The sequence below is a fragment of the Geotrypetes seraphini genome, chromosome 3, assembly GCF_902459505.1.
Source record: "Geotrypetes seraphini chromosome 3, aGeoSer1.1, whole genome shotgun sequence".
Classification (NCBI taxonomy): Eukaryota; Metazoa; Chordata; class Amphibia; order Gymnophiona; family Dermophiidae; genus Geotrypetes; species Geotrypetes seraphini.
In genome coordinates this window covers 65752213-65777155 of record NC_047086.1, presented here as the reverse complement: position 1 = coordinate 65777155, position 24943 = coordinate 65752213, and the positions used below count along the sequence as shown (strand labels likewise).

The window sequence follows — 24943 nt, the reverse complement described above, 5'->3', positions numbered from 1 at the left end:
ACTGAGCTTCCAGCAGGGATCGCAGCGAAGCCGATATGGAGGGATCCGCACCGAAAGGGGGGTCCTCCAGCACGGTCTTAGCGCTCCTTTGTGGCCAAGTGCTTCTGCTTGCTAGCTTTAGGCACTTTGATGACCACCGGAGGGACAGTGGAAGGCGGTACCTGAACCGAGGAGACGGAGACAGGCACCGGTGTCGAACTCGATGCTGAAGTCGGTGTGAACGATGCCGGCTTCACAATGCCCGATGCAGGAGTCGTCGATGCAGGTTTCGACCGGACCGGCGAAACATCAGCAGAAGTTGAAGCAGACGGCTCCTTGGCAGTATCCATCTTAAACATCGACTCCCAGAGCAAGCAGCGCCGTTTAAACGAGCGCGCAGTGAGCGTGGAACAAGGCCGGCACGATTTCGGAACGTGTTCTGGACCAAGACACTGAAGACAGCGTCGATGCGGGTCCGTCAACGAAATTGCACGCTGGCACTTGCTGCACTTCTTAAAGCCGGTGATTGGCCGGGACATAGGCCGGAAAATCGACGCTGCAAGGTCGAAGGCGCTAGGCCGCAGCCACGAGGCCGGCTCGGCCGAACCGCCGGAAGAAATAATTTTAACATTTTTTTTTTTTTTTTTTAATGAAAATATAAAATAAAATTGAAATAAATTCAAAGAAACAAGAAACGCGGAATAAAGAAGGCAAATATACTGAAATTCAGTCAGCGCAGAATGAAGTGAAACTTCTCAGCTCCGCGGAAAGAAAAGAACTGAGGAGACACGCCCGGTACATCGGGCGGGAAGGCACTGGCGCATGCGCGGTGCGGGCATCTCGAAACTTCTGAGTTTCTTCAAGCAAGACATGCTTGCAAGATGTCCGTATCGGGGCTCTGTCGGATGACATCACCCACTAGTGAGAATACCTGCCTGCTTGTCCTGGGATAAATATATATATATATATATATATATATATATATATATACACACACACACATACATATGTGTATGTATTTGTGATAACAATATGTTTATAATAAAACAAATGTGTGTATTATAAGTTCAAGAAAAGGAGATTGCATGGCTAAAGTGCATATGTGTGTGAAAAATATATGCTGATAAATGCGTATGTAAAGAGAACAAATATGACAAACGTATACATGTAAAAATGTGTAGTGATGTGAAGGCATAAAAACATGTATATCATGTCTAATAGGTGCAAAAACACTTAATACGTGAGTGAAGTGGTGAACAATATAATGAACAGTGTGATAAAAAGATAAAATACTGAGTGAAGTGGAACGGGTAGATGTGAATCGCTTGTTTATGCTATCCAAAAATAATAGGCCTAGGGGGTGTGAGATGAAGCTATTAAGTAGATTTCAAACAAACCAGAGGAAATATTTCTTTATTCAATATGTAATTAAACTCTGGAATTTGCTGCCAGAGAATGTGGTGAAAGCAGTTAGCTTAGCAGGGTTTTTAAAAGGTTTGAATAACTTCCTAAAAGAGAAGTCCATAAACCATTGCTTATCCTAGTGTGACCTCTCTGAAAAATTCATCTACTGTAAAAGCAGTGGTGGTGGATTTTTTCAGGTCGTCACTGAACTTTGGCTAGACAAGACCTGTGGGAAGAGTAGAAGGCCCCCTTTTCCTAGTGGGAGGGGGAAGTATATAGAGGAGTGCATAAAACAATCCTAGCTTTGGTGATCCCAAACTCCCGCCAAAGTCCTAGCATCAAAGGAGACTCCTGTCATATCCAGGAGGGGACAAACATTACTGGATTTGACAAGGAAAACAGATTTGACAAGGAAAACTAAAGAAATTAAAAGGAGACTAAGCCACTCTCAGATTTGGTTGATCCTAGTTTCCCCTGCCAAGGGGACTCTCTACTGGTTGGGAAGTTTGGATAGAGAAGAGACACCTGTGAAAGATGAAATTATTTGAACCTGTTGATTGACACCTGTGAATATGTAAATATTTGATTGTTACTATCTTCAAGCAAGTTAATAAACCATTCAATTTGTTCCAGTTTACCTCTTGGATTCTGCCTGTTCTTCATTCCAAGGGACAGGAGAAACTGAGTGAGTGATTGGAGCGCCAGGATCTGCATTTCCTCCGGCCTACTGGATCTGACCAACCCCGGTCTACACTCAAGCTCTGGAGAAACCATGACTGATTGTGAAAGGGATTGAGACCAAGTTTAATTTGGATTTAAATTTTTTATGGGCCCTGGTGCAGGGCAAGTGAACCCAACCCCCCAAACCCGAAAAGTTGACCAGAGCCCGCTGCATTGAGGCGCAGGCAGTTGGGATGCCAGGGCTACATAAAAATGGTGCCTTTAACGTGGGCATAAGGAGTGCAGGATCCTGGAGTGAGCAGAGACAAGAGATAGAACGGGAGGAAGTGTATGAGATGGCGACTTGCCTTTGTAGAGAAAATTGCTTGGTGAGAGTGTGGAGAGATTCCCGCCCAGAACTGTGCGTACCAGTAGCCCAGAATTTGGGCAGGAAGATGTGGAGTTAAAAATGGCGCTTTTTTCCCAACAGCGTGAAATCCTGGGGAAGGAGGAGGAGAAGTTGTTCCTCCTAGATTCTGTCAATTGGGGGACGTGCATCATGACATTGGTGGAATGCAAAGGAAGTGCTCTGGGAAGAGTGGGAGGAGCAGAGACCAAAACCACAACCCGAGTGAGTGTCGGAACTACACCCTATGTAAGATTCTATATTGTTGGCTGTGCTGTCACATGTGCAAAAAGAAATTCTTAATGCGGGAACATCAGTGGAGATTGCAAGTTCAGTAACCTGCAAAGACACGACCTTGGGATATGTGATGGGAGGAGAAACCAGTCTGGAACGTAGAAAACCCAGACCGGTCGCCAATCTGGTGGTCTGGTTCAGGGGATCGAAACCCTGGGGCTGGGACCCTCCAACTCAGAGACCTGGAGTGAAGACAGAGCAAAATTGAAACCACCTTGTGGGCAAGACCAAGGTTGAGCAGTACCTGCAGAATCAGCAGACCCAGGAGAGATCGACTGGACCTACAAGCCCCGTGTCATGCAGGCAAGACAGCTTTGGATACAAGATCAGAGGGGATGTTAGCCCTGGGAGTAGTGAACCCATTCCTGTTCCCTTATTGTTTAAAGGGGATGGGGTTTGGGGGAATGAAACCCTGGGACTGAGCCCCCTGAGTTCCAAACTGTGAAGAAGAACTACAGCCCAGGAAGGACTACTGGACCAGTCCCAGGACTTGGATTGTGAGTTTGCTCAAGTTCTACGGGAGGTAAGGTTCTAATAGCTAGAGAAAAAAAACAATAGGCCAAGATCTAAAGCTGGTGGTTTGAGTGTTGAAAAAAAAAAAAAAAAGTTTAGTACAGTGCTTTGTTAAACTGATAGGAGAATGCAAAATGTGTTCACTGAGTTTGGAAGAAAAATGTGTGTTGGAGGAAAAATGATGGGAGTAAATATCAATGTGTTTCCAATAGGAGAAACGTCTCATTGTCACATTTAAAAAAGTTTGTAAGAGAGACCATGTCAAAATCAATGTGCTGCTAATGAAGGAAAATAGAGCTTCATTATCACATTGATGTAAGCATTTCAAAAGTAAATTCCAAGTCAGAGAAGGAGGGGGAGAGAAAGAGAATGCGAAAAAGAGTTTGTGTAACAGAGTATGGAGATTACATCTGTTAAGCAAAGGGAAAGTGAAATGTCATGTAAAATGAAATCAGGTACAAGATAGTACTGTTGTAATTGTGTTAGATGAGGAGTTAGAGTGTAATACTAGCAGGAGTAAGGGAGTGTGTCCTGTTATATTTTAGAAATGTATCATGGGTATGTGAAAATGTGTTAGGGGAAGCACAACGTTGAGGAGGGAAAATGTCAAAATCTACTAGTGGTTGTGAGTTGGAAGGTTACCTGGGTCCTACAAAAAGAGACGTGGGGAAGATAACATGACACTCCCAAGCTTGGTTCTTGGGAGTAGGGTGCCATATCTTGTCCAAAAAGGGTGAGTAAATTAGGGCTCCTCTACGATGAGGATGGTCAGTAAAAATGTGATGCGAGAGAATGGTCCAAGTTTCCTTAAAGGGAAGGGAACTTGGGAGAGGTGGAATAAGAGAAGTGATGAAGCCATTTGATCAATATCTGAGTATGGTTAACAGAGGTGTTAATGAAGATGTATAAGACCAACAATGTTGATATGACATGTGTTATACCTCAGTTGTGAAAAAAGGGGCATAAGATGGTGCCATTTTAAGGCAGAGGCCCTTTAGAGGGGGGGGGGGGGTGAACGTGACCCCCCTCTGAAAAATTCCTCTACTGTAAAAGCAGTGATGGTGGATGTTTTCAGGTGGACACTGAACTTTGACTATGGCTAGACAAGACCTGTGGGAGGAGGAGGATGTTCCCTTTTACAAGTGGGAGGGGGGAGTATATAAAAGAGGATTGCATAGAACAATCCTGGCTTTGGATCCCAAACTCCCACCACAGTCCTAGCATTAAGGGAGTCTCCTGTCATACCCAAGAGGGGGACAGACATCACTGGATTTGACAAAGAAAACTACAGAACTTAAAAGGAGACTAAGCTGCTCTCAGATTTGGTTGATCCTAATTTCCCTTGCCAAGTCTGAGTAAAACAAGGGGACTCTCCACTGAGTGAGCAGTTGGGATAGAGAAGAGACACTTGTGAAAGATGAAATTATTTGAACCAATTGAATGACACCTGTGAATATGTACTGTAAATAGTTGATTGTTACTATCTTCAAGCAAGTTAATAAACCGTTCAATTTGTTCCAGTTTACCTCTTGGTTCCTGCCTGTTCTTCATCTCAAGGGAGAGGGGAGACTGAGTGAGTGATTGGAGAACCAGGATCTACATTTCCTATGGCCTACCGGATCTGTCTGCCCTGGCCTATGCCCAAACTCTGGAGGAACAGTGAGTGACTGTGAAAGTGACTGACACTGGGTCTGATCAAGATTTAAACTTTTTATGGGCCCTGGTGCGAGGCAAGTGAGCCCAACCCCCTGACCCTGAGGAGCTGGCTGGAGCCCACCACGTGGAAGAGTGGGCGGGATGCTGGGGCTATACTAGGATAAACAGCATAAAATCTGTTTTTCTCTTTGTGATCTTGCCAGATATTTGTGACTTGGATTGACCACTATTGAAAACAAGATACTGGGCTTGATGAACTTTCGGCCTGTCCCAGTATGGCAATTCTTATGTTAGATGTTTAGATGGTTTCATATTATCTTTTATGTCTATTTATCTGATTTTACTTTAAAATTGTACAGAAAGCCCTCTCTACATCGAATGTGCTCATAGACTTGGCTTGCGGCAAACAACAGCGACAAAGCCATGAGAGAGTATTAGAAAGATTCTGAACTATGCTCAAAAGCAGGCCATTTTGAGAGCATTGAGAGGGGACCAAACATGATAGCAAACATGTACTTTGTTTTCAGGACTACTCCGTCAAGGTAGCACAATAGTGCCTTGCTTTTGCTCAGTTTGTTCCACCTTGACTGCCCACAATATCCGTTTTGCGCTGTTATATCCAGCGCGCCTCCAAATGCAGCATAATGGGGCCACAAAATTTTATGATAAGGTAGCGGAGTCCCAATCTTTTGTAGCCACTTGGACTGCTGCAGGAACATCTACGAATGCCGTTTCTTCCACGGTGGGGCATGCTGACTAATTTTGTACCCTCTCAGGGAAATATCACAGAGCAGTTTGTGCTCTGATATTGGAGGACTTGGACAGCCTCTGTGATTAGCAATTTGGTGATTTTCAGGACTTTGACCAGAACCTACTTCTTATAGCAGACTGGATTGCTTTCTTGGCTTCTGAGACCCGTGACTGCTGAATTTTTTTTTTCCCTCTTTGACTTTTACAGTTGCTCCCAGTCGGGTTGGGAACTATTGGGGATTTTATTTGGATGCTGGGAGAGACTCTAGACTGGATTACTGCAATTCCATCTATATAAGCCTAACTAAGAAAAACCTCCATAGACTTTAGCTAATTCAGAACGCCGCGGCTAAGCTTATTTTCGCAAAAGGCAAGTTCGATCATGTCTCCCCACTCCTCTCCAAGCTTCACTGGCTCCCAGTATACTCCAGAGTCCTCTTTAAATGTGCCTGCTTAGCCTTCAAGATCCTACAAGATTCCTCCCGTTATCCCACTCTTTTGGAATTCCTCAAAACCACACTCCACCAGACCCTCCCAAAACCTGAAACTATCATTCCCCTCTATAAAAGGTATATCCTGCGCAGGAAAACTTGGAACATCTCTCCCCTTTAGAATCACAGAACTCTGGAACAACCTCTCATCCCCTCTCAGAAACTCAAGCTCCTTCCAATCCTTCCGCAAACACTTGAAAACTTGGCTCTTTGCAAAAATCTAATCACCTCCCATTCTCCAGTATTTTGTCCCTCTCTTTCCTCTTAGTCCCTCTCCTTTATCCCTTATTGTAGTTCCTTTCCTCTTAACTCTGTAAACCGTGCCGAGCTCTGCGCTTGTGAAGATGGCGCGGTATACAAACCTAAGGTTTAGTTTAGTTTAGATAGTGTGTGGTTTTCTGAGGGAGAGTGATACGGGTGACCTGGGGTCTGGGGTCCATGATGGTATGGGCTATTTTTGATTCTCTTACTCTCAGTTCCTGGGTTCATTCTCTTTATTAAGACACTACTTTGAACAATACTCCAGGTCACCTGCTTCAGGATTGGAGTTTATATCTGTACATTATTCTAGCCCGCAAGTTTATTTTTTGTTTTGCCTTTCCTAATTTTAAAGAGTTCTTTTTATTACTTTGATTGGATTATATTGTTAACTGCTTTGATCCTATTTGGCAAATTAAGTGCTATATAAAGATTTTTAATAAGCAAACTATTTTCAGTGTAGACACTTTGGCCTGGATTCAGTATAGGGCGCCCATTCCCAAAAGCCGCCTAAGCGGCTTTTGAGAATTGCACATGGGTGCCCTATACAGAATCACCCTAAGCCGCCTAACCACCACTCTAACTGGCGCCCATATTACAGGCGCCAGTTAGAGAATTGTGTTGCCGCTGAACTGATGGCAGTAAGGGATCTCCCTGCCGCAATCAGTTTAGCAGCCGCAGCCTCTTCCCCACCCCCTCCGTACAAAGACTAATAGCAAGATGGATGCTCAGTCCCTCCTGTCGGGACCCACGAAACCGGCCCCCCACCCCTGAATGTCCATGGCAAGAGGAGTGCCTAATTCCCCTACTGCCACCCCACTGACACATCCTCCGGCAGGAGGGATGCCCAGTCACTCCTGCCGGACACCCCTCCACCCCCCCTAAAGACCGTGTCCAGGAGGGACCCTCATAAAGGTAGGCTGCCGACCCCCCCCAGCAGGACAATCCCCTTTTACCTAGCCCAGCCGGAACAACCCCCCCATCTAGCCCAAACCTCCCCCCTACCTTTAGCAGCTTCCTCCATATAAATTGCAGGCCTGCTCCTTCCTGGTGCATTGTGGGATGCACTGGGGAGGGGCTTTAGTGCCTGGGCTTTAGGCCCAGGTGCCTAAGGACCCTCTCATAGGAGGGGCCTTAGGCACCTGGGCCAATCAGAATTTTAGGCCTATCTCCCAGTGCATTGTGGGATGCACTGAGAGTGGCCTAAGATTCCAATTGGCCGGATCCCTTAGGCCTTCCCCCATAGGGATCTGGCCAATTGGAATCATAGGCCCCTCCCCGGTGAATCCCACAATGCATCCTACATTTCTTGCGCCTTCCACTGCCTCAGGAAGGCATCTAGAGTCACTTAAGGCCACTTCTGGGCAAAGTTATATGGCCCTACAGACCTCACTAGGTTCCCGGAGGCACCTACAATGTAGCGGCCTACCTCGGGAGTTTTTTTTCAAAAATGTGCATCCCAATTGTCTTTTAGGCAGCTGTAGGCCACCTAAAATCGGGACGCTGTTTATAGAATATGCTCTTTTTGCGCTAGGTGCCTATTTTTTTATAGAATCAAGTTTTTCGAGTTCGGAGCCTTTCAGTTAAATACAATTAAAGCCAATTGTGAGGTGTTGAGTGCCAATACTGGCACTGGTTAAGCTTATTGATCAATTATTAGGTGCCGATATTGGCACCTAACTTTAGACGGACTTTAAAGAATCAGAGCCCAAATGCCTGTGTCAGAAAAGTGAATTACCTTTTGCGGAGATATCCTTATCAGCACCCTCAGAACGAGCAATCATTTCTTCTCCACGTTGATTTAACATTTCATATACTGGCTGAAGTTTTTCCAGCTCCACCGCCACATTTTTGTTTTCACTGATCTGCTCTTTAATCTTCTCCACCTCAGCTGAGATGGAAGGCGGCTGCCTTAAGCGTTCTGCTATGCGTGCTAGACTTTCCAGAGTTGGATAAATCTTGTCATGGAACTAGAAAAAGAAAACAGTTTGTTTGGGACAGGATAGCACAAATGATGCACAGATTCACATACATACAAGAATTTTATTTGAAAAAAAAAAATACAGTAATCTACTGAATATATAACTGAGCTTCCATTTACCTAGTTTTAAAATAATCACAGGATAAAGTAATAAATATTATTATAATTGTATGCATTTAATAGAAAAACTGGATGATGGTGTCAGTGGTTGACCAGCATTTATTTATTTTTAAAAACTATTTTTACCACCTAACAGTCTAGGCAGTTTATAAGCTACATACAAAATACTTAAAACAGTACATCACATCTCCAATAAAGGGGGGAAAAAACCCCCACGGTCCTGCTTCCTACCTTGCTGATAATGCCTGTTTCACTCACTTCACAAGTTTTTGTTTTTTTTTAAAGGAATCTCTTACATATATGCAATTGGCCTGCCTTTGCATTCCAAAATGACACCCCTGCTACACAGAACATCGAATTTCTAACCATTGTATGCATCACATTCCTTTCTCTCTCCGTTTGATAGTCTCCATTTGACAGTCTCACTTTCAGACTTTAATTCACTTCCTGGGCAGTACAGCTTCAACAAACATTCACAATAAGTCAGTCTTTCATCTTAAAGGGGAGGAATTCTATAAATGGCACCCAAAGTTAGGGCCAGCATTTTGCATGAGAGAGATCTGCATATAATAGAGGTACCAGGCATGCAAATCTGCTCCATGCACATTCATTTGGGCTATCCTGAAAACCCAACTGGCCTGGTGGTCCTCCAGGACAGGGTTGGGAGCCAATGGTTTAAGTGGTCAATATTCTCAATGGAGAAGCGTAAATAGTGGGATTCCCCAGGGATCTGTGCTGGGACTACTGCTTTTTAACATATTTATCAATGATCTAGAGATGGGAATAACTAGTGAGATAATTAAATTGATGATGACAGAAAGTTTTTCAAAGTTGTTAAAGAGCAAGAGGACTGTGAAAAATTGCAAGAGGTCCTTGTGAGACTGGGCATCAAAATGGCAGATGATGTTTAATGTGAGTAAGTGCAAAGTGATGCATGTGGGAAAGAGAAACTTAAACTATAGCTACGTGATGATGGGTTCTACATTAGGAGTCAATGCACAGGAAAAGGATCTAGGTGTCATTGTTGAGGATACGTTGAAACCCTCAGCTCAATGTACGGTGGCAGCTAAGAAAGCAAATAGAATGTTAGGAATTATCAGGAAAGGAATGGAAAACAAAGATTAAAATGTTATAATGCCCTTGTATTGCTCTATGGTACAGCCACAACTTGAATACTCTGTGCAGTTCTGGTCACCATATCTCAAAAAAAAAGATATAGCTGAATTAGAAAAGGTACAGAGAAGGGTGACAAAAAGTAACAGGTTAGGAATGACTTCCCTAAGAGAAGAGGAGAGGCTAAAGCAGCTAGGGCTCTTCAGCTTGGAGAAGAGGCAGCTCAGGGGTGATATGATAAGAGATCTATAAAATACTGAGTGGAGTAGAAAGGGTAGATGGGAATTGCTTGTTCACTCTTTCAAAAAATACTAGCACTAGGGGGCATCTGATGAAGCTACTAAGTAGTAGATTTAAAGCAAACCAGAGAAGCTATTTCTTTACACAACATGTAATTAAACTCTGGAATACATTGCTGGAGAATGTAGTGAAATCAGTTAGCTTAGCGGGGTTTAAAAAAGGCTTGGCTCATTTAATAAAAAAGAAGTAAATAGGCCATTATTGAGATGGCTTGGGGAAATCCACTGGTTATTCCTAGGATAATCAGCATAAAATCTGTTTTACTCCTTGGGATCTAGTTAGGTGCTTGGGACTTGGGCTGGCCACTGTTGGAAACAGGATATTGGGCTTGATTGACCTTCGGTCTGTCCAACTATGGCAATTCTCATTTTTTGCAATTTTCTCACCTCTTTTTTTTCTTTTGAGAATCCAATCATAAAACTTATATAAAAGTTGCTATTGAACTGAAAAATCATAGAAACATAGAAATAGACGGCAGATAAGGGCCAAGGCCCATCTAGTCTGCCCACCTTAATGTCCCTCCCCTACCTTCTCCCTATGAATAGATCCCTCCCCTACCTTCGCCCTGTGAATAGATCCCATGTGACGATCCCATTTGGCCTTAAAATCAGGCACGCTGCTGGCCTCGATCACATGCATTGGAAGACTATTCCAGCGATCAACCACCCTTTCTGTGAAAAAGAATTTCCTGGTGTCAGCTCGTAGTTTCCCTCCCCTAATTGTTGTCGTGGGACCCTTGAAAAGGAAGATATCTTCCTCCGTCTCTTTGCGGCCCGAGAGATACTTGAACGTCTCGATCATGTCCCCCCTCTCTCTGCGCTCCTCGAGTGAGTATAGCTGCAATTTGTTTAGCCGTTCCTCGTATGCAAATCAACTCAAATATTGTCTGGAAAATTGCACAAAGTAGTAATTAATAATAATAATAACAGCTTATATACTGCAATACCGTGAAGTTCTATGCGGTTTACAAAAGATTAAGCAAAGGTACAAATTGACTGACTTCAAGAGGGGAAGAAGAAAGAGAAGTAATTAGACAGGAAACTCATTGTTGAGGAGAAAAGTGATCAAAAGGACAGTAGGTCCTACCACTACTGCTACTATTAATTATTTCTAAAGCGCTACCAGACACATGCTGCGCTGTACAGAGTCACAAAGAAGAAGAAAACAGTCCCTGCTCGAAAGAGCTTATAATCTACACACACAAGAATGGTTAATCAGCTGGTTGGGTTAGTGGGCAGAGGAGTAGGGCTAAGGATTGAAGGCTATATCAAAAAGGTGGGTTTTCAGTCTGCTTTTAAACAAGGAAAGGGAAGGGGCCTACCTGCCAATTTGCTTTTCTTTAGACCCTCCAGATTGGTACAACCTGTTGGGTTATGTGCTTCCACCAGTAGATGGATACTGAGAGACACTGATTTTCAAGTAAATCTATAAGCAGGCTGTGCAGTCCCCTTGAGATCCAGTTACCAAATAGCCAAGCAGATGCCTCCGAGAAGACAGAAGAGCAAAGATATTACCTGTAGAAGGTGTTCTCTGAGGACGGCAGGCGTATATTCTCACATGCGGGTGACATCATCTATAGAATTGGATACTGACACTGCCAAGTGCACTGTCACTTTAAATTATTAGGCAGTGCCCATACAGTGCGTGTGCCCTTGCCAGACACTGGTTCATGGGAAGCCAACTAGGGAAGGTAGATGGGTTGTGAGAATATATGCCTCATGTTCTCGGAAAGCACCTGCTATAGGTAAGTATCTTTGCCTTCTCCGAGAACAAGCAGGCATAATATTCTCACATGGGGACTCTCAAGCTACCAGGATCATGTTTTTGGAAAAGGTTAAGTACTGAATATACAGGAGCCTGGTGAAACCCTATAGGACTGAAGGAAAAGTTGACTATTTTGCAGAACTGCTTGCCCAAACTGACTTTCTTTTCTGGAGTTGTGTTCTAAACAGGAGTGAAAAGTATAGATTGAGGACCAAGTAGCTGCTTTGTAGATTTTTTTCAATAGATGCAGAATGAAAATGAGCCACCCGTACATTGTGGGCTGTCACATGGCATTGCAGCATCAACCCAGCCTGCGTATATGCAAAAAAGATACAGTCTGCTAGCCAAGTGGATATGGTTCTTTTGGATAGAGCAACTCCTAGCCTATTAGGATCAAAGGTAACAAGGCACTAGGAGGACCATTTATGTGGCTTATTGTGGTCCAGGTAGTATGCACATTTGCAATCTAAGGTGTGAAGGACTGCTTTTCCAGGATGAGAATGTGTCTTTGGAAAGAAAACAAGCAAAATGATAGATTCTGAAACTACATTAGGGAGGAATTTTAGACTACCCTTTTGTGATAGAATCTTGAATAATGTATAAGGAGTTTCCGGTACAAGGGCTTGAAGTTCACTCACTCAAGAGTACAGACATGATGGCTACAAGGAAAAGATGTAAGTGGCTCAAAAAGGTGTCATAAGAACAGAGAGAAAGAATCATGTTTAGATCCCAAGTGACAGAGGGAGGCATGTTAGGTGGTTTTGTGTGGATTAGGGCCTTTCATGAAACTGATTACTAAGTGATGTACAGAAAGTGATTTGTGGTCCATGGAGGAATTAAATGCACTTAAAGCACTGAGATGAACTCTAATCAAACTGGTTTACAGACCAGAATTAGAGAGGTAGAGAAGGTAGTCAAAGATGGGCGAAAGTGGACATGAGATAGGCACACCAGGAAGAGAAACATGTCCACTCAAAGGTTTCCTAGATGCTTCAATAGCAACAGATACTGCAGCCGAGAGGCAGAAAGCATTCACCATGTGAAATAAACTATATTGTTTGTGGTTATGAGTGGGCATTGTGATAAAGTAGGGACCCTTCATTCTGAGTTAGCGATGTTGGAAACGGTTGTAGTTTCCACAGTTTCCTGATCAAGAGCTCTAGGAGTGGAAACCAAACTTGGCATGGCCAAAGGGGTGCTATAAGGATCATGGTGTCCTGATCCTGGTGAAATTTTAGTTGAGTTTTCCCTATAAGAGAGATTGGAGGACATGCATAGAGGAACTTATCCCCTCAGTGAAGTAGAAAGACATCTAATGCGATTGGGGGCAAAGAGTCAAACAGAATTGTGGAAGCTTGTTGTTCTGAGGGGAAGTGAAGAAGTCTATGTCCAGCATTGCCTATCAAGAGAAGATCAAACGTAAGACTGTCATGCTGAGAGACCTTTCATGAGGATGAAGAAGTCTCCTCAATTTGTCTGCCAACACATTCTGCATCCCTGCCAAGTAAACCACCCTGAGAAGTATCTCACGAGCAGTGGCCCGATTCCAAATCTCAATTGCCTCCAGATAAAATCGGGGGGAGGGTCGTATAGTGGAGAAGAGCAGTGCTGGTCACTGCAAAGGGAGGACAAAAGTGTTGGCCATTTGGGTGAACTCAAATATAAACTGTGCCTCCTTATTTATTCAGAAAAAAAAAAAAAAAAAAAAATCTCCCAAGCCCCGAGAGGGAAACTGAGATCAGGGGGAGAGACTGCCTGCAGTGCCTGTAACACCAAGGAAAAACCACTTCACCTGAACAATATTTATAGATTTTTATAGAGAGCCCTCAGTCACACAGCCCTCCTCCGCACCCGGAGGTAACGGCTGCCACTGGCTTACACCCAGAGAGGTGTCAACTGTGAAACATCCCCGGGCTCTCTGTGAATTTAGTGCTAAATAACACAAAAGTGCTAAAGAGTGCAAACAAAATCAAAATACACTCACTACAGGTAGTCTCTACCCCTGATCCAGGGGGGCTAACAAGAAAGTTCAAGTGTCCAATTTCGACCAAATAATGCCAAAAGAAGGTACTTAGCTTCTCTGAAAAAGCAGCCAGCAAATCACCAAACGTCCTACGGGACTCCGTTTCGGGGGAGCACTCCCCCTTCTTCAGGAACGACTGACGCTGAACAGAAGCCTCGGAATCATCAGGCTACAGCAGTTTGGCAATAGTAGAAAATGGCGCTTGAACCAGAACAGACGTCTCTGATTTAAACTGCAGACCGGGAGACGTCACTAAGATGATAGGTCACGTGACTGAAACAGCTGCGAGCCGGAGAAAAATTAACCGGCCCGCGTGAGTTCTAAAAGTTACCACAAAGAACAAATAAGAGCAAAAACCAAGTGAAATGAAAAAACCAAAAAACTGAAAAAACAAAATGCTAGCACAACAAATATTCAAAAGGTATGCTGCCACTCGATGTATTCATTGTGTCCTGTGGGGGTCAAAGATTGGAGTTCATAGATCCAATACTGTTCCCTTCTTTGCAACAGTGATAGTTTATCCCCCTGGTAGTCTTCATAAATCTGCTCGATGACAACCCATCGTAAGTCCTGAAATGTATGGTTCAATTGTATACAGTGAGGCACCATGGGTGAGCTCAGAGATTTGGTGTTGATCCGGCTACGGTGCTCTATCAAGCGGGTTCTAATAGCCCTTTGAGTACGTCCCACGTATACCATGTGGCATGGGCACATAATAACATATATAACCCACTTGGAAGTGCACGAAGTGACCGATTTGTAGATGTACTTTTTTTGGGTCACTGGGTGTTTCCACATAGTGCCCTCGATTGTAATAGCACATATATCACAGCTATATGTTGTCCTCCCCGGTGACTACTTGTACGATCAGAAATATATCTAGAATGAACCACATGGTCAGCGATGTTCTTGGGACGTGAATAGGCGATACAAGGTAAATCCTGGAAGCCAGGGTGAAGCTGGAGAATGTGCCAGTGGGTCCTAATACTCCGGGCCACCTCAGAGGCTTGGTCTGAAAACGATAGTACGCAAATGGTTTTAGTGTCTTCACAAGGGGGAGCCTTAGAGAGTAACAGGGCCCTATTGGCGTACAACGCCCTGTTGTAAGCTTGAGAAAGAACCCTATGTGGATACCCCCGCTCCCTGAAGCGGGTGTACAAAATTCGAGTTTGCCTACGAAACTCACCGAGATCTGTACAGAGTCTACGGGCACGCAAGAATTGGCTAATGGGTAGAGACTGCTTGAGTTTGGTAGGGTGACAGCTGGTATAATTCAAATAACTGTTGACTTCGACAGGCTTTCTGTATAAGGTGGTGATTAATATGTTATCATTTTTTTGTACCCAGACATCCAAAAAAGAGATTTTACTGTGGTGATAAGACATGGTAAATCTCAGATTGGGGTCTAAGGTATTCAGCCAGTCCAAAAAACTTCGTGCACTTCCAAGTGGGTTATATATGTTATTATGTGCCCATGCCACATGGTATACGTGGGACGTACTCAAAGGGCTATTAGAACCCGCTTGATAGAGCACCGTAGCCGGATCAACACCAAATCTCTGAGCTCACCCATGGTGCCTCACTGTTTAAATCAGAGGCGTCTGTTCTGGTTCAAGCGCCATTTTCTACTATTGCCAAACTGCTGTAGCCTGATGATTCCGAGGCTTCTGTTCAGCGTCAGTCGTTCCTGAAGAAGGGGGAGTGCTCCCCCGAAACGGAGTCCCGTAGGACATTTGGTGACTTGCTGGCTGCTTTTTCAGAGAAGCTAAGTACCTTCTTTTGGCATTATTTGGTCGAAATTGGACACTTGAACTTTCTTGTTAGCCCCCCTGGATCAGGGGTAGAGACTACCTGTAGTGAGTGTATTTTGATTTTGTTTGCACTCTTTAGCACTTTTGTGTTATTTAGCACTAAATTCACAGAGAGCCCGGGGATGTTTCACAGTTGACACCTCTCTGGGTGTAAGCCAGTGGCAGCCGTTACCTCCGGGTCCGGAGGCGGGCTGTGTGACTGAGGGCTCTCTATAAAAATCTATAAATATTGTTCAGGTGAAGTGGTTTTTCCTTGGTGTTACAGGCACTGCAGGCAGTCTCTCCCCCTGATCTCAGTTTCCTTCTCGGGGCTTGGGAGATTTTTTATTTCTAGTCTTTTTCAGCTCCCATTTTTCGGGTTTTGTTAGTATCCTTATTTATTCAAACAGAACATAGAAACATGATGGCAGATAAAGGCTAAATGGTCCATCTAGTCTGACCATCCGCAGTAATCATTATCTCTTTCTCTCTCCAAGAGATCCCGTGTGCCTATTCCAGGCCCTTTTGAATTCAGACACAGTCTCTGTCTCCATCACCTCTTCTGGGAGACTGTTCCATGCATCTACCACTCTTTCTGTAAAAAAATATTTCCTTAGATTACTCTGGAGCCTATCACCTCTTAACTTCATCCTTTGCCCTCTCATTGCAGTTTCCTTTCAAATGAAAGAGACTCGACTTATGTGCATTTACATTACGTAATATCGCCCCTCTCCTGCCTTTCCTCCAAAGTATACATATTGAGATCTTTAAGTCTGTCCCCATACGCCTTATGATGAAGACCACATACCGACTCCATCCTTTTTATATCTTTTTGAAAGTGGGGCCTGGCTGTCCATATGGACAAGTACTACCTGTTGAAGGAGGTAGTCCTTGAATGTTTTGAGTGTTCCCTGTTGTTCGCAGCTCTAGAAGATCGATATGAAAGGTTTGTTCATGGTGAGACTATACACCTTGAGTGTGGAGACACTCTAGATGAGCTCCCCAGCCTAGCATTGAAGAATCTGTGGTTAGAAGTTTTTGGTAGGGAGAGAGCTACAAAGGGAGACCCTGGGTAAGATTTTTGCTACCATCCACCATTGGAGTGCTGTAGATTTGGGTTGACTTGAACTGGAGCAGAGAGGGTTCCCGTGGTTTGTGACCATTGGTTTGATAAGGTCCATTGTGGAATTCTGAAGTGAAGGCTTGCAAATGGGATCACATGAATCGTAGATACTGTATGACCAAGCAGATCTGGTGGTAAAAACTTTTCATCCACTAAACTACTTAAAACATTTCAACTGAACCTCCCTTCAACCAAAGGCATTAAAAACAAGTGGATATTCAGCTCACTCCTCACCGACATTGGAACCAAGACATGGAACAACCTCCCAACAATCATCAAAACTAAACCCAACTATCCTCCTCTTTGACAACATATCCACCATACCCAATCCCTCCCTAATATCCCATTCAGCATCTCAACCTTCTAGACAATGAAACACTCCTTATTTCGCCAAATCTACAGTACCTCTTCAGACAATGAAACGCACTTGAATCAAAGATCTACCTCCCTAACTACTGAATATCTCAATCACACTCCCTAACTATTGAATATCTCAATTGTGCCCAACTGATATGATAACTCAATTGTTTTTATAATTCATACTCAGATGTTTTGTTATTCTGTCAACCCAAGGTCTATCTATTATCTAATGCCTATTCAACAATTATGTACTTCAATGATAATTGTAAAACACAAATTCTATACTTCAAAACTGAACTTTCTTCCTCACAAAACAAGCTTCTTAAATTGTAAATTGCCTTTAACCTACTTAGGCATAGAGTGATCCAGAAATTGAAGATTAGATTAGATTTGAGCTTTTCCCCACTCATTGTGTGAGCAAAGGCTGTCACACGGACAGAGCAAGAGAGAGCACTCCAATTGCCAATAAACACTACCAAAACAGAGCAAAGACACATGGAAAAATCACAAGCAGAGCTGCAAGAATGTAAATAACATTGACACCTATGCATTGTGGTGTTTTTTAAAAAAAAGTTAAACAGGCAGGCCTCATTGGTACCGAAGGCTGTCTAGAGACAGAGAAGGTCAGTCGAGGTACAATAAACACTGCTAGGAGGCAGGGAGGAGTGACCCGGCTACCCAAGTGTGACCCACCAAGGTCAATGGAGAACCCCCTCTGACCTCACATGGGACCCGCATAAGTTCTGACGGACAGGATAGTTTAAATTGATCCCTGATATTCAACACCACAGCCCACACATGGCTCGGCACTAAATATTCAGGGAGAATGTGGCACAGTGGTTAAAGCTACAGCCTCAGCACCCTGAGGTTGTGGGTTCAAACCCATGCTGCTCCTTGTGACCCTGAGGAAGTTACTTAATCCCTCCAAGATAGATTGTGAGCCCACTGGGACAGACAAGGAAAAATGCTTGAGTACCTGAATAAATTCATATAAACCATTCTGAGCTCCCCTGGGAGAATGGTATAGAAAACTGAATAAATAATAATTTTAGCCAGCCTAAGTGCTTTTTACCACTAAAACTAGTTCAGCAAATGTGTGGAAGACAGTCTCAACAGCTGTGGTAATTCAGAGATTTTGTGTCAGTTTCATTAGATCCATGCATCTCAGAGTAACATAACTGTTTTTCAAATGGTTTCAACAAATGATCTATTTCTAAGCTCTAACAAGTGTTTACCATGGCTTCTGACGTATATTTAACATGCTGACATCAAAGAAAACCTGAAAATGGAGTGGGATTGTGAGAGGACTGAAGCAGAAAGCCCACAAAACTCCAGGTTGCAACAGCTAGGATTTACGGCACTGGGAATTAGATTCAGATCAATCTTTAGTAGCAGCCAACTGCATAAAGTTAAACATATCTCTTATCCTCTTAACCTTAAGTTGATTTTCAGCAGTGGTGCTGCTGAAAATCCACAGACAAGGTTAACAGATAAGATTTAAAATAAAATTAAATGGATAAGTAATTTGTTTAGTGGTTGAGTATCACTACTTAAGTGGATAACATTTTTTGGCCTGTCCTGGAAGACACCCCTTTTTCAAATTGGTAACTCTGGCCATCTAATAATATAAACCAGTGTTTTTCAACCGCTGTTCCGCGGCACACTAGTGTGCCGCGAGATGTTGCCTGGTGTGCCGTACTGTCAGGGCCGCCATCAGGGCAATACCACCAGTCTAGGGAGAGGGGCGGTCCGCCCCACGTGGACAGGAGAGAGCTGGACGGGGGACCCGCGGAGTTCAATACATCTCAAGCCGTAAAGCTCGTCTTCTGTTCCTGCCTGCCCTGCAGCTAACATATAGCCGATCGCAAGCGTTCCCCGATGTCAGCGCTGACGTCGGAGGGAGGGCTTAAGCAAAGCCTGCCCTCCGACGTCAGCGCTGACGTCGGAGAATACTTCCGTTCGGCTATTTGTGCGCGGCAGGGCAGGCAGGAAGCAGAAGACAAGCCTCGCGGCTTGAACTTCGTTTTGCTGAGAAAGTTGCAAAGATGGGCTGGGAGGCAAACACGGAACACAAAAGGGGGGAGGGAGTGCGTTTTGGACACAAGGCATGAACTTGGGAGAGAGGAAGGGAGGGAAAGAGATGCTGAGGTGGGGGAGGGAATGGGTTTTTGGACACAGAAGGCATGGACTTGGGAGAGAGGAAGGGAGGGAAAGAGATGCTGAGGTGGGGGAGGGAATGCGTTTTTGGACACAGAAGAAATGGACTTGGGAGAGAGGAAGGGAGGGAAAGAGATGCTGAGGTGGGGGAGGGAATGAGTGTTTGGACACAGAAGGCATGGACTTTGGAGAGAGGAAGGGAGGGAAAGAGATGGTTGTGTACACGGGGAATAGAAGAAAGGAGAACTTTTGGTCATAGGGAGGGAGTGAGGTACAGATAGTGGCATACCAGGGTGGGGGGGGGGGGGGGCGGTCTGCCCCACCCCGGGTTTACGTCCCAAGGGGGTGCACAGCTGGCCACCCTCCAGTGTTGTCCCTAGGCCGGCAAACTGCAGCTCTTTAGCCATTGAGTGCCACCGCCGCCAACGGTGTTGTTGGCGGTGGCAGCATTATAAAATACTTTCTTTGTGTTTATTTGATTCCTATTCAAGAGAATTACTTTATATATAGTCAATATAGGCACAGAGTAAAATTTTTTAACATTTTCTAATGGTGGTGTGCCTCGTGATTTTTTTCATGAAACAAGTGTGCCTTTGCCCAAAAAAGGTTGAAAAACACTGATATAAACAACCAAAGTTATCCATCTAAATGTCCCAGATTTTTTTTTTTTTAAATAAAAAAGCAGTTCTATGGTTGGGGCCACCACCACTGGCTGCAAATGGACTTTTAAATGTTGATCTCAACACACCCAATTTAACCTATTCACCAGATATTCCAAATTCCCTAGCCCTCCTCTATTCTCCTCCTGCAGTGCCATGCAGGAGTTGGCTTTGCTTGATTGCTTAAACTACCTGTTTCGTACTCATTTTGGGATCTCAAATTTTAGATTGGAATGCATGTGATAAAGATATATAAAAAAAAAGACAAAATCTGCCTAAAAAAAATATAAGACTCAAATCTGCTAAAAAAAAATATAGAAGACTCCATTCCAAACCATGAAAGAAAACAGAGCACTAACAATTTCTAAAGCTGTGACCAGTAACGTGTCTAATAGACGACAGGAGGATTCTGGTAAGCTGGTAGGAAAATAAACTCCTTTTAGTATGATAATTTTAAGAGAGATATTACAAAATGGTCTGCTCTCAAAGCACCCTTGATGTTGAATTATGATTCTTCATTAACTCAATCTGTTTCCAGCTTTATGTACATGTATGTCTATGAAGTAAGTATATTCTTGGCTATACTTTGGTTTCTTATTTTTCTTTCTTTTGTATGAAAATTCAATAAATAAACTAAGGGCTCCTTTTACAAAGGTGCGCTAGCGGTTTTAGCGCGTGCTAAAATGCCCCGCGTGCTAGCCGCTACCGCCTCCTTTTAAGCAGGTGGTAATTTTTCAGCTAGCGTGCACTATAGCGTGCGCTAATCATGTGTGTGCTTTAAAAACGCTAGTGCACCTTTGTAAAAGGAGCCCTAAGACTAAAAAAAAAAAGAAAAGAAAACAGCACTAAACAACTTGCACACAGGATCCTCTTATATAGGCAGCAGCATAAGGCCATAAAAAGCATCTGTTCAGCAGACGCCTTCATTATGATCTCTACAGACAGACTTTAGGCTAGAAGTCTGTGATGAAAAAGACCCATCCTAATGCCTTAAATATGAATGAATGACTATAACATCAGATGTAATAACTGAAAGCCTAGTGCACAAGTGAGACTCTTTATTGCTAAATTGAACCTCTTCACAGAAGCAACTGGGCTGATAAAAATAAGCAACAATTAAATGCAAGTAGGGGAAAACAACAATTTAAAGAAGGGCAAGAATATTGATCAGCTGCTAAAGGACTTTGAGTACTACAATTTTTATGAGCGTGAATCTGATGCTCTTATCAATTCTTGCATGAAGTTCAAAGAGAATACAGAAATGGGTCTTTTTTTAATAGGAGTGGAAAAGTAAACCCACATCCAATCAGAACATGCATGACATATTACTATATTGCTTGAAAATCACCTTGAACCTGTACTGAAAAAGTGCGATACAGAAACTCAGGTTTGATTAGCTATATGCATATGTACTTGCTTTCACTACAATGGCTAATGTTTGAGCACAATTAAGTGAGCTGTATTAAGAGATACCTGTGAAGACTGAGAAATGGCTTCATCCAGTGCAATGGCTCGCTTTTTAACAATTTCTTTAATTTCACTGTACAGAGCGTCGGCAGTCACATACTTCTCCTGGATGGAAAATCCTTCTCCGGGGCTTAATTCCAGCAACTGAGGTCCAGTTTTATTCATTTTGTCTATATGAGGCTTGTGTTCGGCAATCAGTTCACGTAGTTGCTATAATAAAATCAAACTGTTCAGTCAGTACCTTATTCCCACACCTAGGCATGACAGCTATTTAGGCACCACACACGATCTGGTAGCAAGGAATACTTTACAAATACTCCCAGTTTTAAAACAATATGGTGAGTCTGTTAATATAGTTAAATCCCTTTCACTCAGGCCTCTATTTACTAAACTGCTACACATTAAGGGTCACTTAATGCACAATAATTGGTCTTAATGCAGAATATGTTGCAATAACACAGCTGTTATTACAAAAAAAATTTTTCAGGCCTAGCTCATGTTTAAAAAAAAAAAAAAGAAGAGTGAGCTGCATTGAATGAAAATTCACACAGCTCATTGGGGAAAAAGCGGACTATTCTGAATTTAGCAAACCACATTATTCCAGGAAAGTAATCTAAACATGTAGTTACTTCCTCCTTAGGAATATCAATTTATTAAGTCAAGAACTCATCTTAAAAAGACTGCAGTGTCTTGGAAGAAAGTAAAGTCCTATCCTTTCCCCCTTCCCACAACAGCAATCCACCCTTTCTTGGAAGGTAAAGTCTAAGAGGCAATATCCTCCCCTAGACTATCCACAAAAATAAGAAAGAATCTCCCTTGTGGCAGACTCTCCATCTAGGCCCCAACCACTTCCACATTAATAAAGCATCCTCTAGCACAAGTGGAATACTACTTCTTTAGAAGCCCTGTTCTATGGCTGCAAGTTCAAAATGTGGGGCCAAAGTTTTGTCACTTCTAAACTGCACTCCCTACTCATAAAACTTGATGCATTGCCCCTGAGCAGCCACCTTCCCCAGCCCCAACTCACCCTAAAGCCTCAAATGCTGAAGGGGACAGAAGCAATATCTATTTGTTCCTGATATACAACAGTTATTTGAAAACAGATATCTTGGCCCTTAGCGGTATACTAAAAGAAACACTAGAGGTCAGGACATGTTGAGTTTCCAAGATGGCCACCACAGAAGGGAAATGGATGGGAATTATTTCTGTCCTCTAGAGCACAGTTCTTCAACTGCCGGTCCGCGGACCGGTGTCGGTCCGCAGAAAATTTCTGCCGGTCCGCGCAGGGCCGGCGAGATCAAGTCGGCAGTTAAATTTCCTGCCGACTGCGGTTCCTCCTGACTGCGGTTCCTGCTGACTAATGTTCCTCCCAGCCTCAGGCGATCAAGACAGGCTGCAACGTAGGGGCCTTCCCTCTGTGAGTCTCGCCTGTTCGGAAACAGGAAGTTGAAACAAAATAGGCGGGACTCAGAGAGTGAAGGTCCCGACGTCGGCAGCGTGTCTTGATCGCCGCCCCTGCCGAGTTGCTGAAGAGGGCCACGGGGAAGTTGCGATTAGACCGGAGAGAGCTTCAGATTCAGGTGCAGGTGGAGGGAGATGGTCAGCGTGTGCGAACAAGATTCTGGGGAGCCTTCATAGTGACTTCCTCCCCTCCCACCAGCTCTCCTATTTGCCAGGGCAGTGATTTACCGGCAACTTCCTGCAGGCAAGTACCGAGAGCTGCTGGAAGGGGAGGAAGCCACTGTAGGAGGCTGGGAAGGTGCTGGAAAAGGGAGAGCTGTTACTGGACTTGAAGGAAGTTAGAAGGAGAGAGGAGGAGGGAAAGGGATGGGAAGAAAGTTAATGTTGGATAGAGGGAGGAGGGAAGGGAGAAGAAGGAGAGATGCTGCTGGGAGGGGAGAAGGGAAAGGGATGGGAAGAGAGTTAATGTTGGATAGAGGGAGGAGGGAAGGGAGAAGGAAAAAAAGGAAGGAGGGTAGGGAGAAAGAAAAAAGGAAGGAAACAGCTGGCAGGGAGATTACAGGAGGGGATAGGGGTCAGGATGGAATGGAGAGATCAGATGAGAGAAAGGGGAAAGAGGAATGAGAAAGTAGAGAGACATTGATTCTGGAAAGGGGGTCAGCAGAGAAATGAGAGAGGGATAAAGATGCTAGATCTGGTGTAGGAGAGATAAAAATGAAGAAGGCAGTGAAGCTGGAATGAATGATGTAAAAAGGAGAGAGGAGGATGGACAAGGAAGAGGGGCATAGAAAGAAGTCAGATACATATGGAAGGGAGAGAGGGCAGACATTGGATGGAACGGGCAGATGGTGGAAGGAAAAGAAGATGAAAGCAGAAACCAGAGACAACAAAAGGTAGAAAAAAATAATTTTATTTCTATTTTGTCATTAGAATATATCAGATTTGAATTATATATCCTGCTAGAGACATAACTGGGGACTGCAGTATTCTGTTAGCATGATATTTCTATGTAGCATTCTATAATAACTTGGCTTGTTCAGTTTTCTTGATAGTAGAGGGGATATATGTGAAGGGGAGGGGAGACAGGGGTTTTGTTGGTCCATGCTCTGTATATTTGTATTTATAAAATCACAATTGTTCAGAATATTGTTTCTTTTTATACTTTAATAAAATACGTTCAATATAAAATCATAATTGCGGCTTGTGCAGATGGGATCAGATGGTTTGCGGGGACCGAGCTCGCGGAGATGGGGCGTAAACGGGGTTTTTAAATTTTAGTCCTAGTAGTTTGCCGGTCCACAAAATAATTATTTTATTTCTGCCGGTCCACAGGTGCAAAAAGGTTGAAGAACACTGCTCTAGAGCAACCGAGTCTTTAAATTGACTTTGAACTTGAGCACTAACAGACGTATTCAACAATGTACAGAGTCAAAAGGAGACCGTTCCTGCTCGAATTAGCTTACAGTCTAAACAATCAAGACAAGCAGGAGCTGGTAAAACATCAAGACAGTGGGTTTTAACTTGAGCCCAAGAATAGGGCTTTGGGGGGGGGGGGGGGGGGTCCACTAGGTCCCAGTGATTCTTTTGCTAATGTGGCAAGGGGCTGAATGTGAATGGGAGACCAGAGTCTTAGACCTCCTTCCCAGTGCATTCTGTGATCTACTGGGAGTAGCCTGATTGGCTAGATCCCTAAGGCCACGCCAATCAGGGCCTTAGGCTCTGATCCCAGAATGCACTGGTAAGTGGAAGTCCCACCATTTTCCAATGGCAGGCCTGCCAGCCAGCGGGTGTATGCCTCCTCCTGTTTACAAGGTATGGGGGGGAGGAGTTGGGGTGGTGGTCTCCCCTTTAGGGGGATTATCGGGTGGGTGAGGGGTCAGCGGGTAGAGGGGTGGTCACCGAGTGGGTAGTGGGTTGGTCAGTCCCCGGGGGGGGGGGGTTCTGGCAGAAGTGAGTGGGCATCCCTCCTGCCTATCGCAGTTGGGTGGGGGGAGTGTTTCAGGGGATTCTGGCAGGAGGGAGTGGGCACTCCTCCCAGGGAATGTATTGGGGGATGCTTCGGGGGGATGGTGGCAGGAGGAAATGGGCGGGTGGGGCAAGTTCTATTTGAAATGTAGACTAGCTTTTTGTTGGCCTACATTTCAGGCACCTATTGCGGCCCTAGGGAGACGCGTAGAGCTGTCTAAGCTCGCCCAAGGCCACTTCCAGCTGAAA

At 44.0% G+C, this 24943-nt stretch overlaps 1 protein-coding gene across 11 annotated transcripts in view; it reads right to left on the bottom strand.

Moving 5' to 3' along the window:
* The window catches only part of DST (dystonin), an 883569-nt gene that overhangs the window by 127241 nt on the left and 731385 nt on the right, over positions 1-24943 (bottom strand). For all 11 annotated transcript variants that reach the window (XM_033936420.1, XM_033936427.1, XM_033936422.1 and 8 more), the window contains 2 exons: positions 21275-21478; positions 8150-8381 (listed from right to left, as the gene is read on the bottom strand). In XM_033936420.1, the coding sequence (XP_033792311.1) occupies positions 8150-8381; positions 21275-21478 (436 nt within the window). The remainder of the gene's footprint in view (positions 1-8149; positions 8382-21274; positions 21479-24943) is intronic.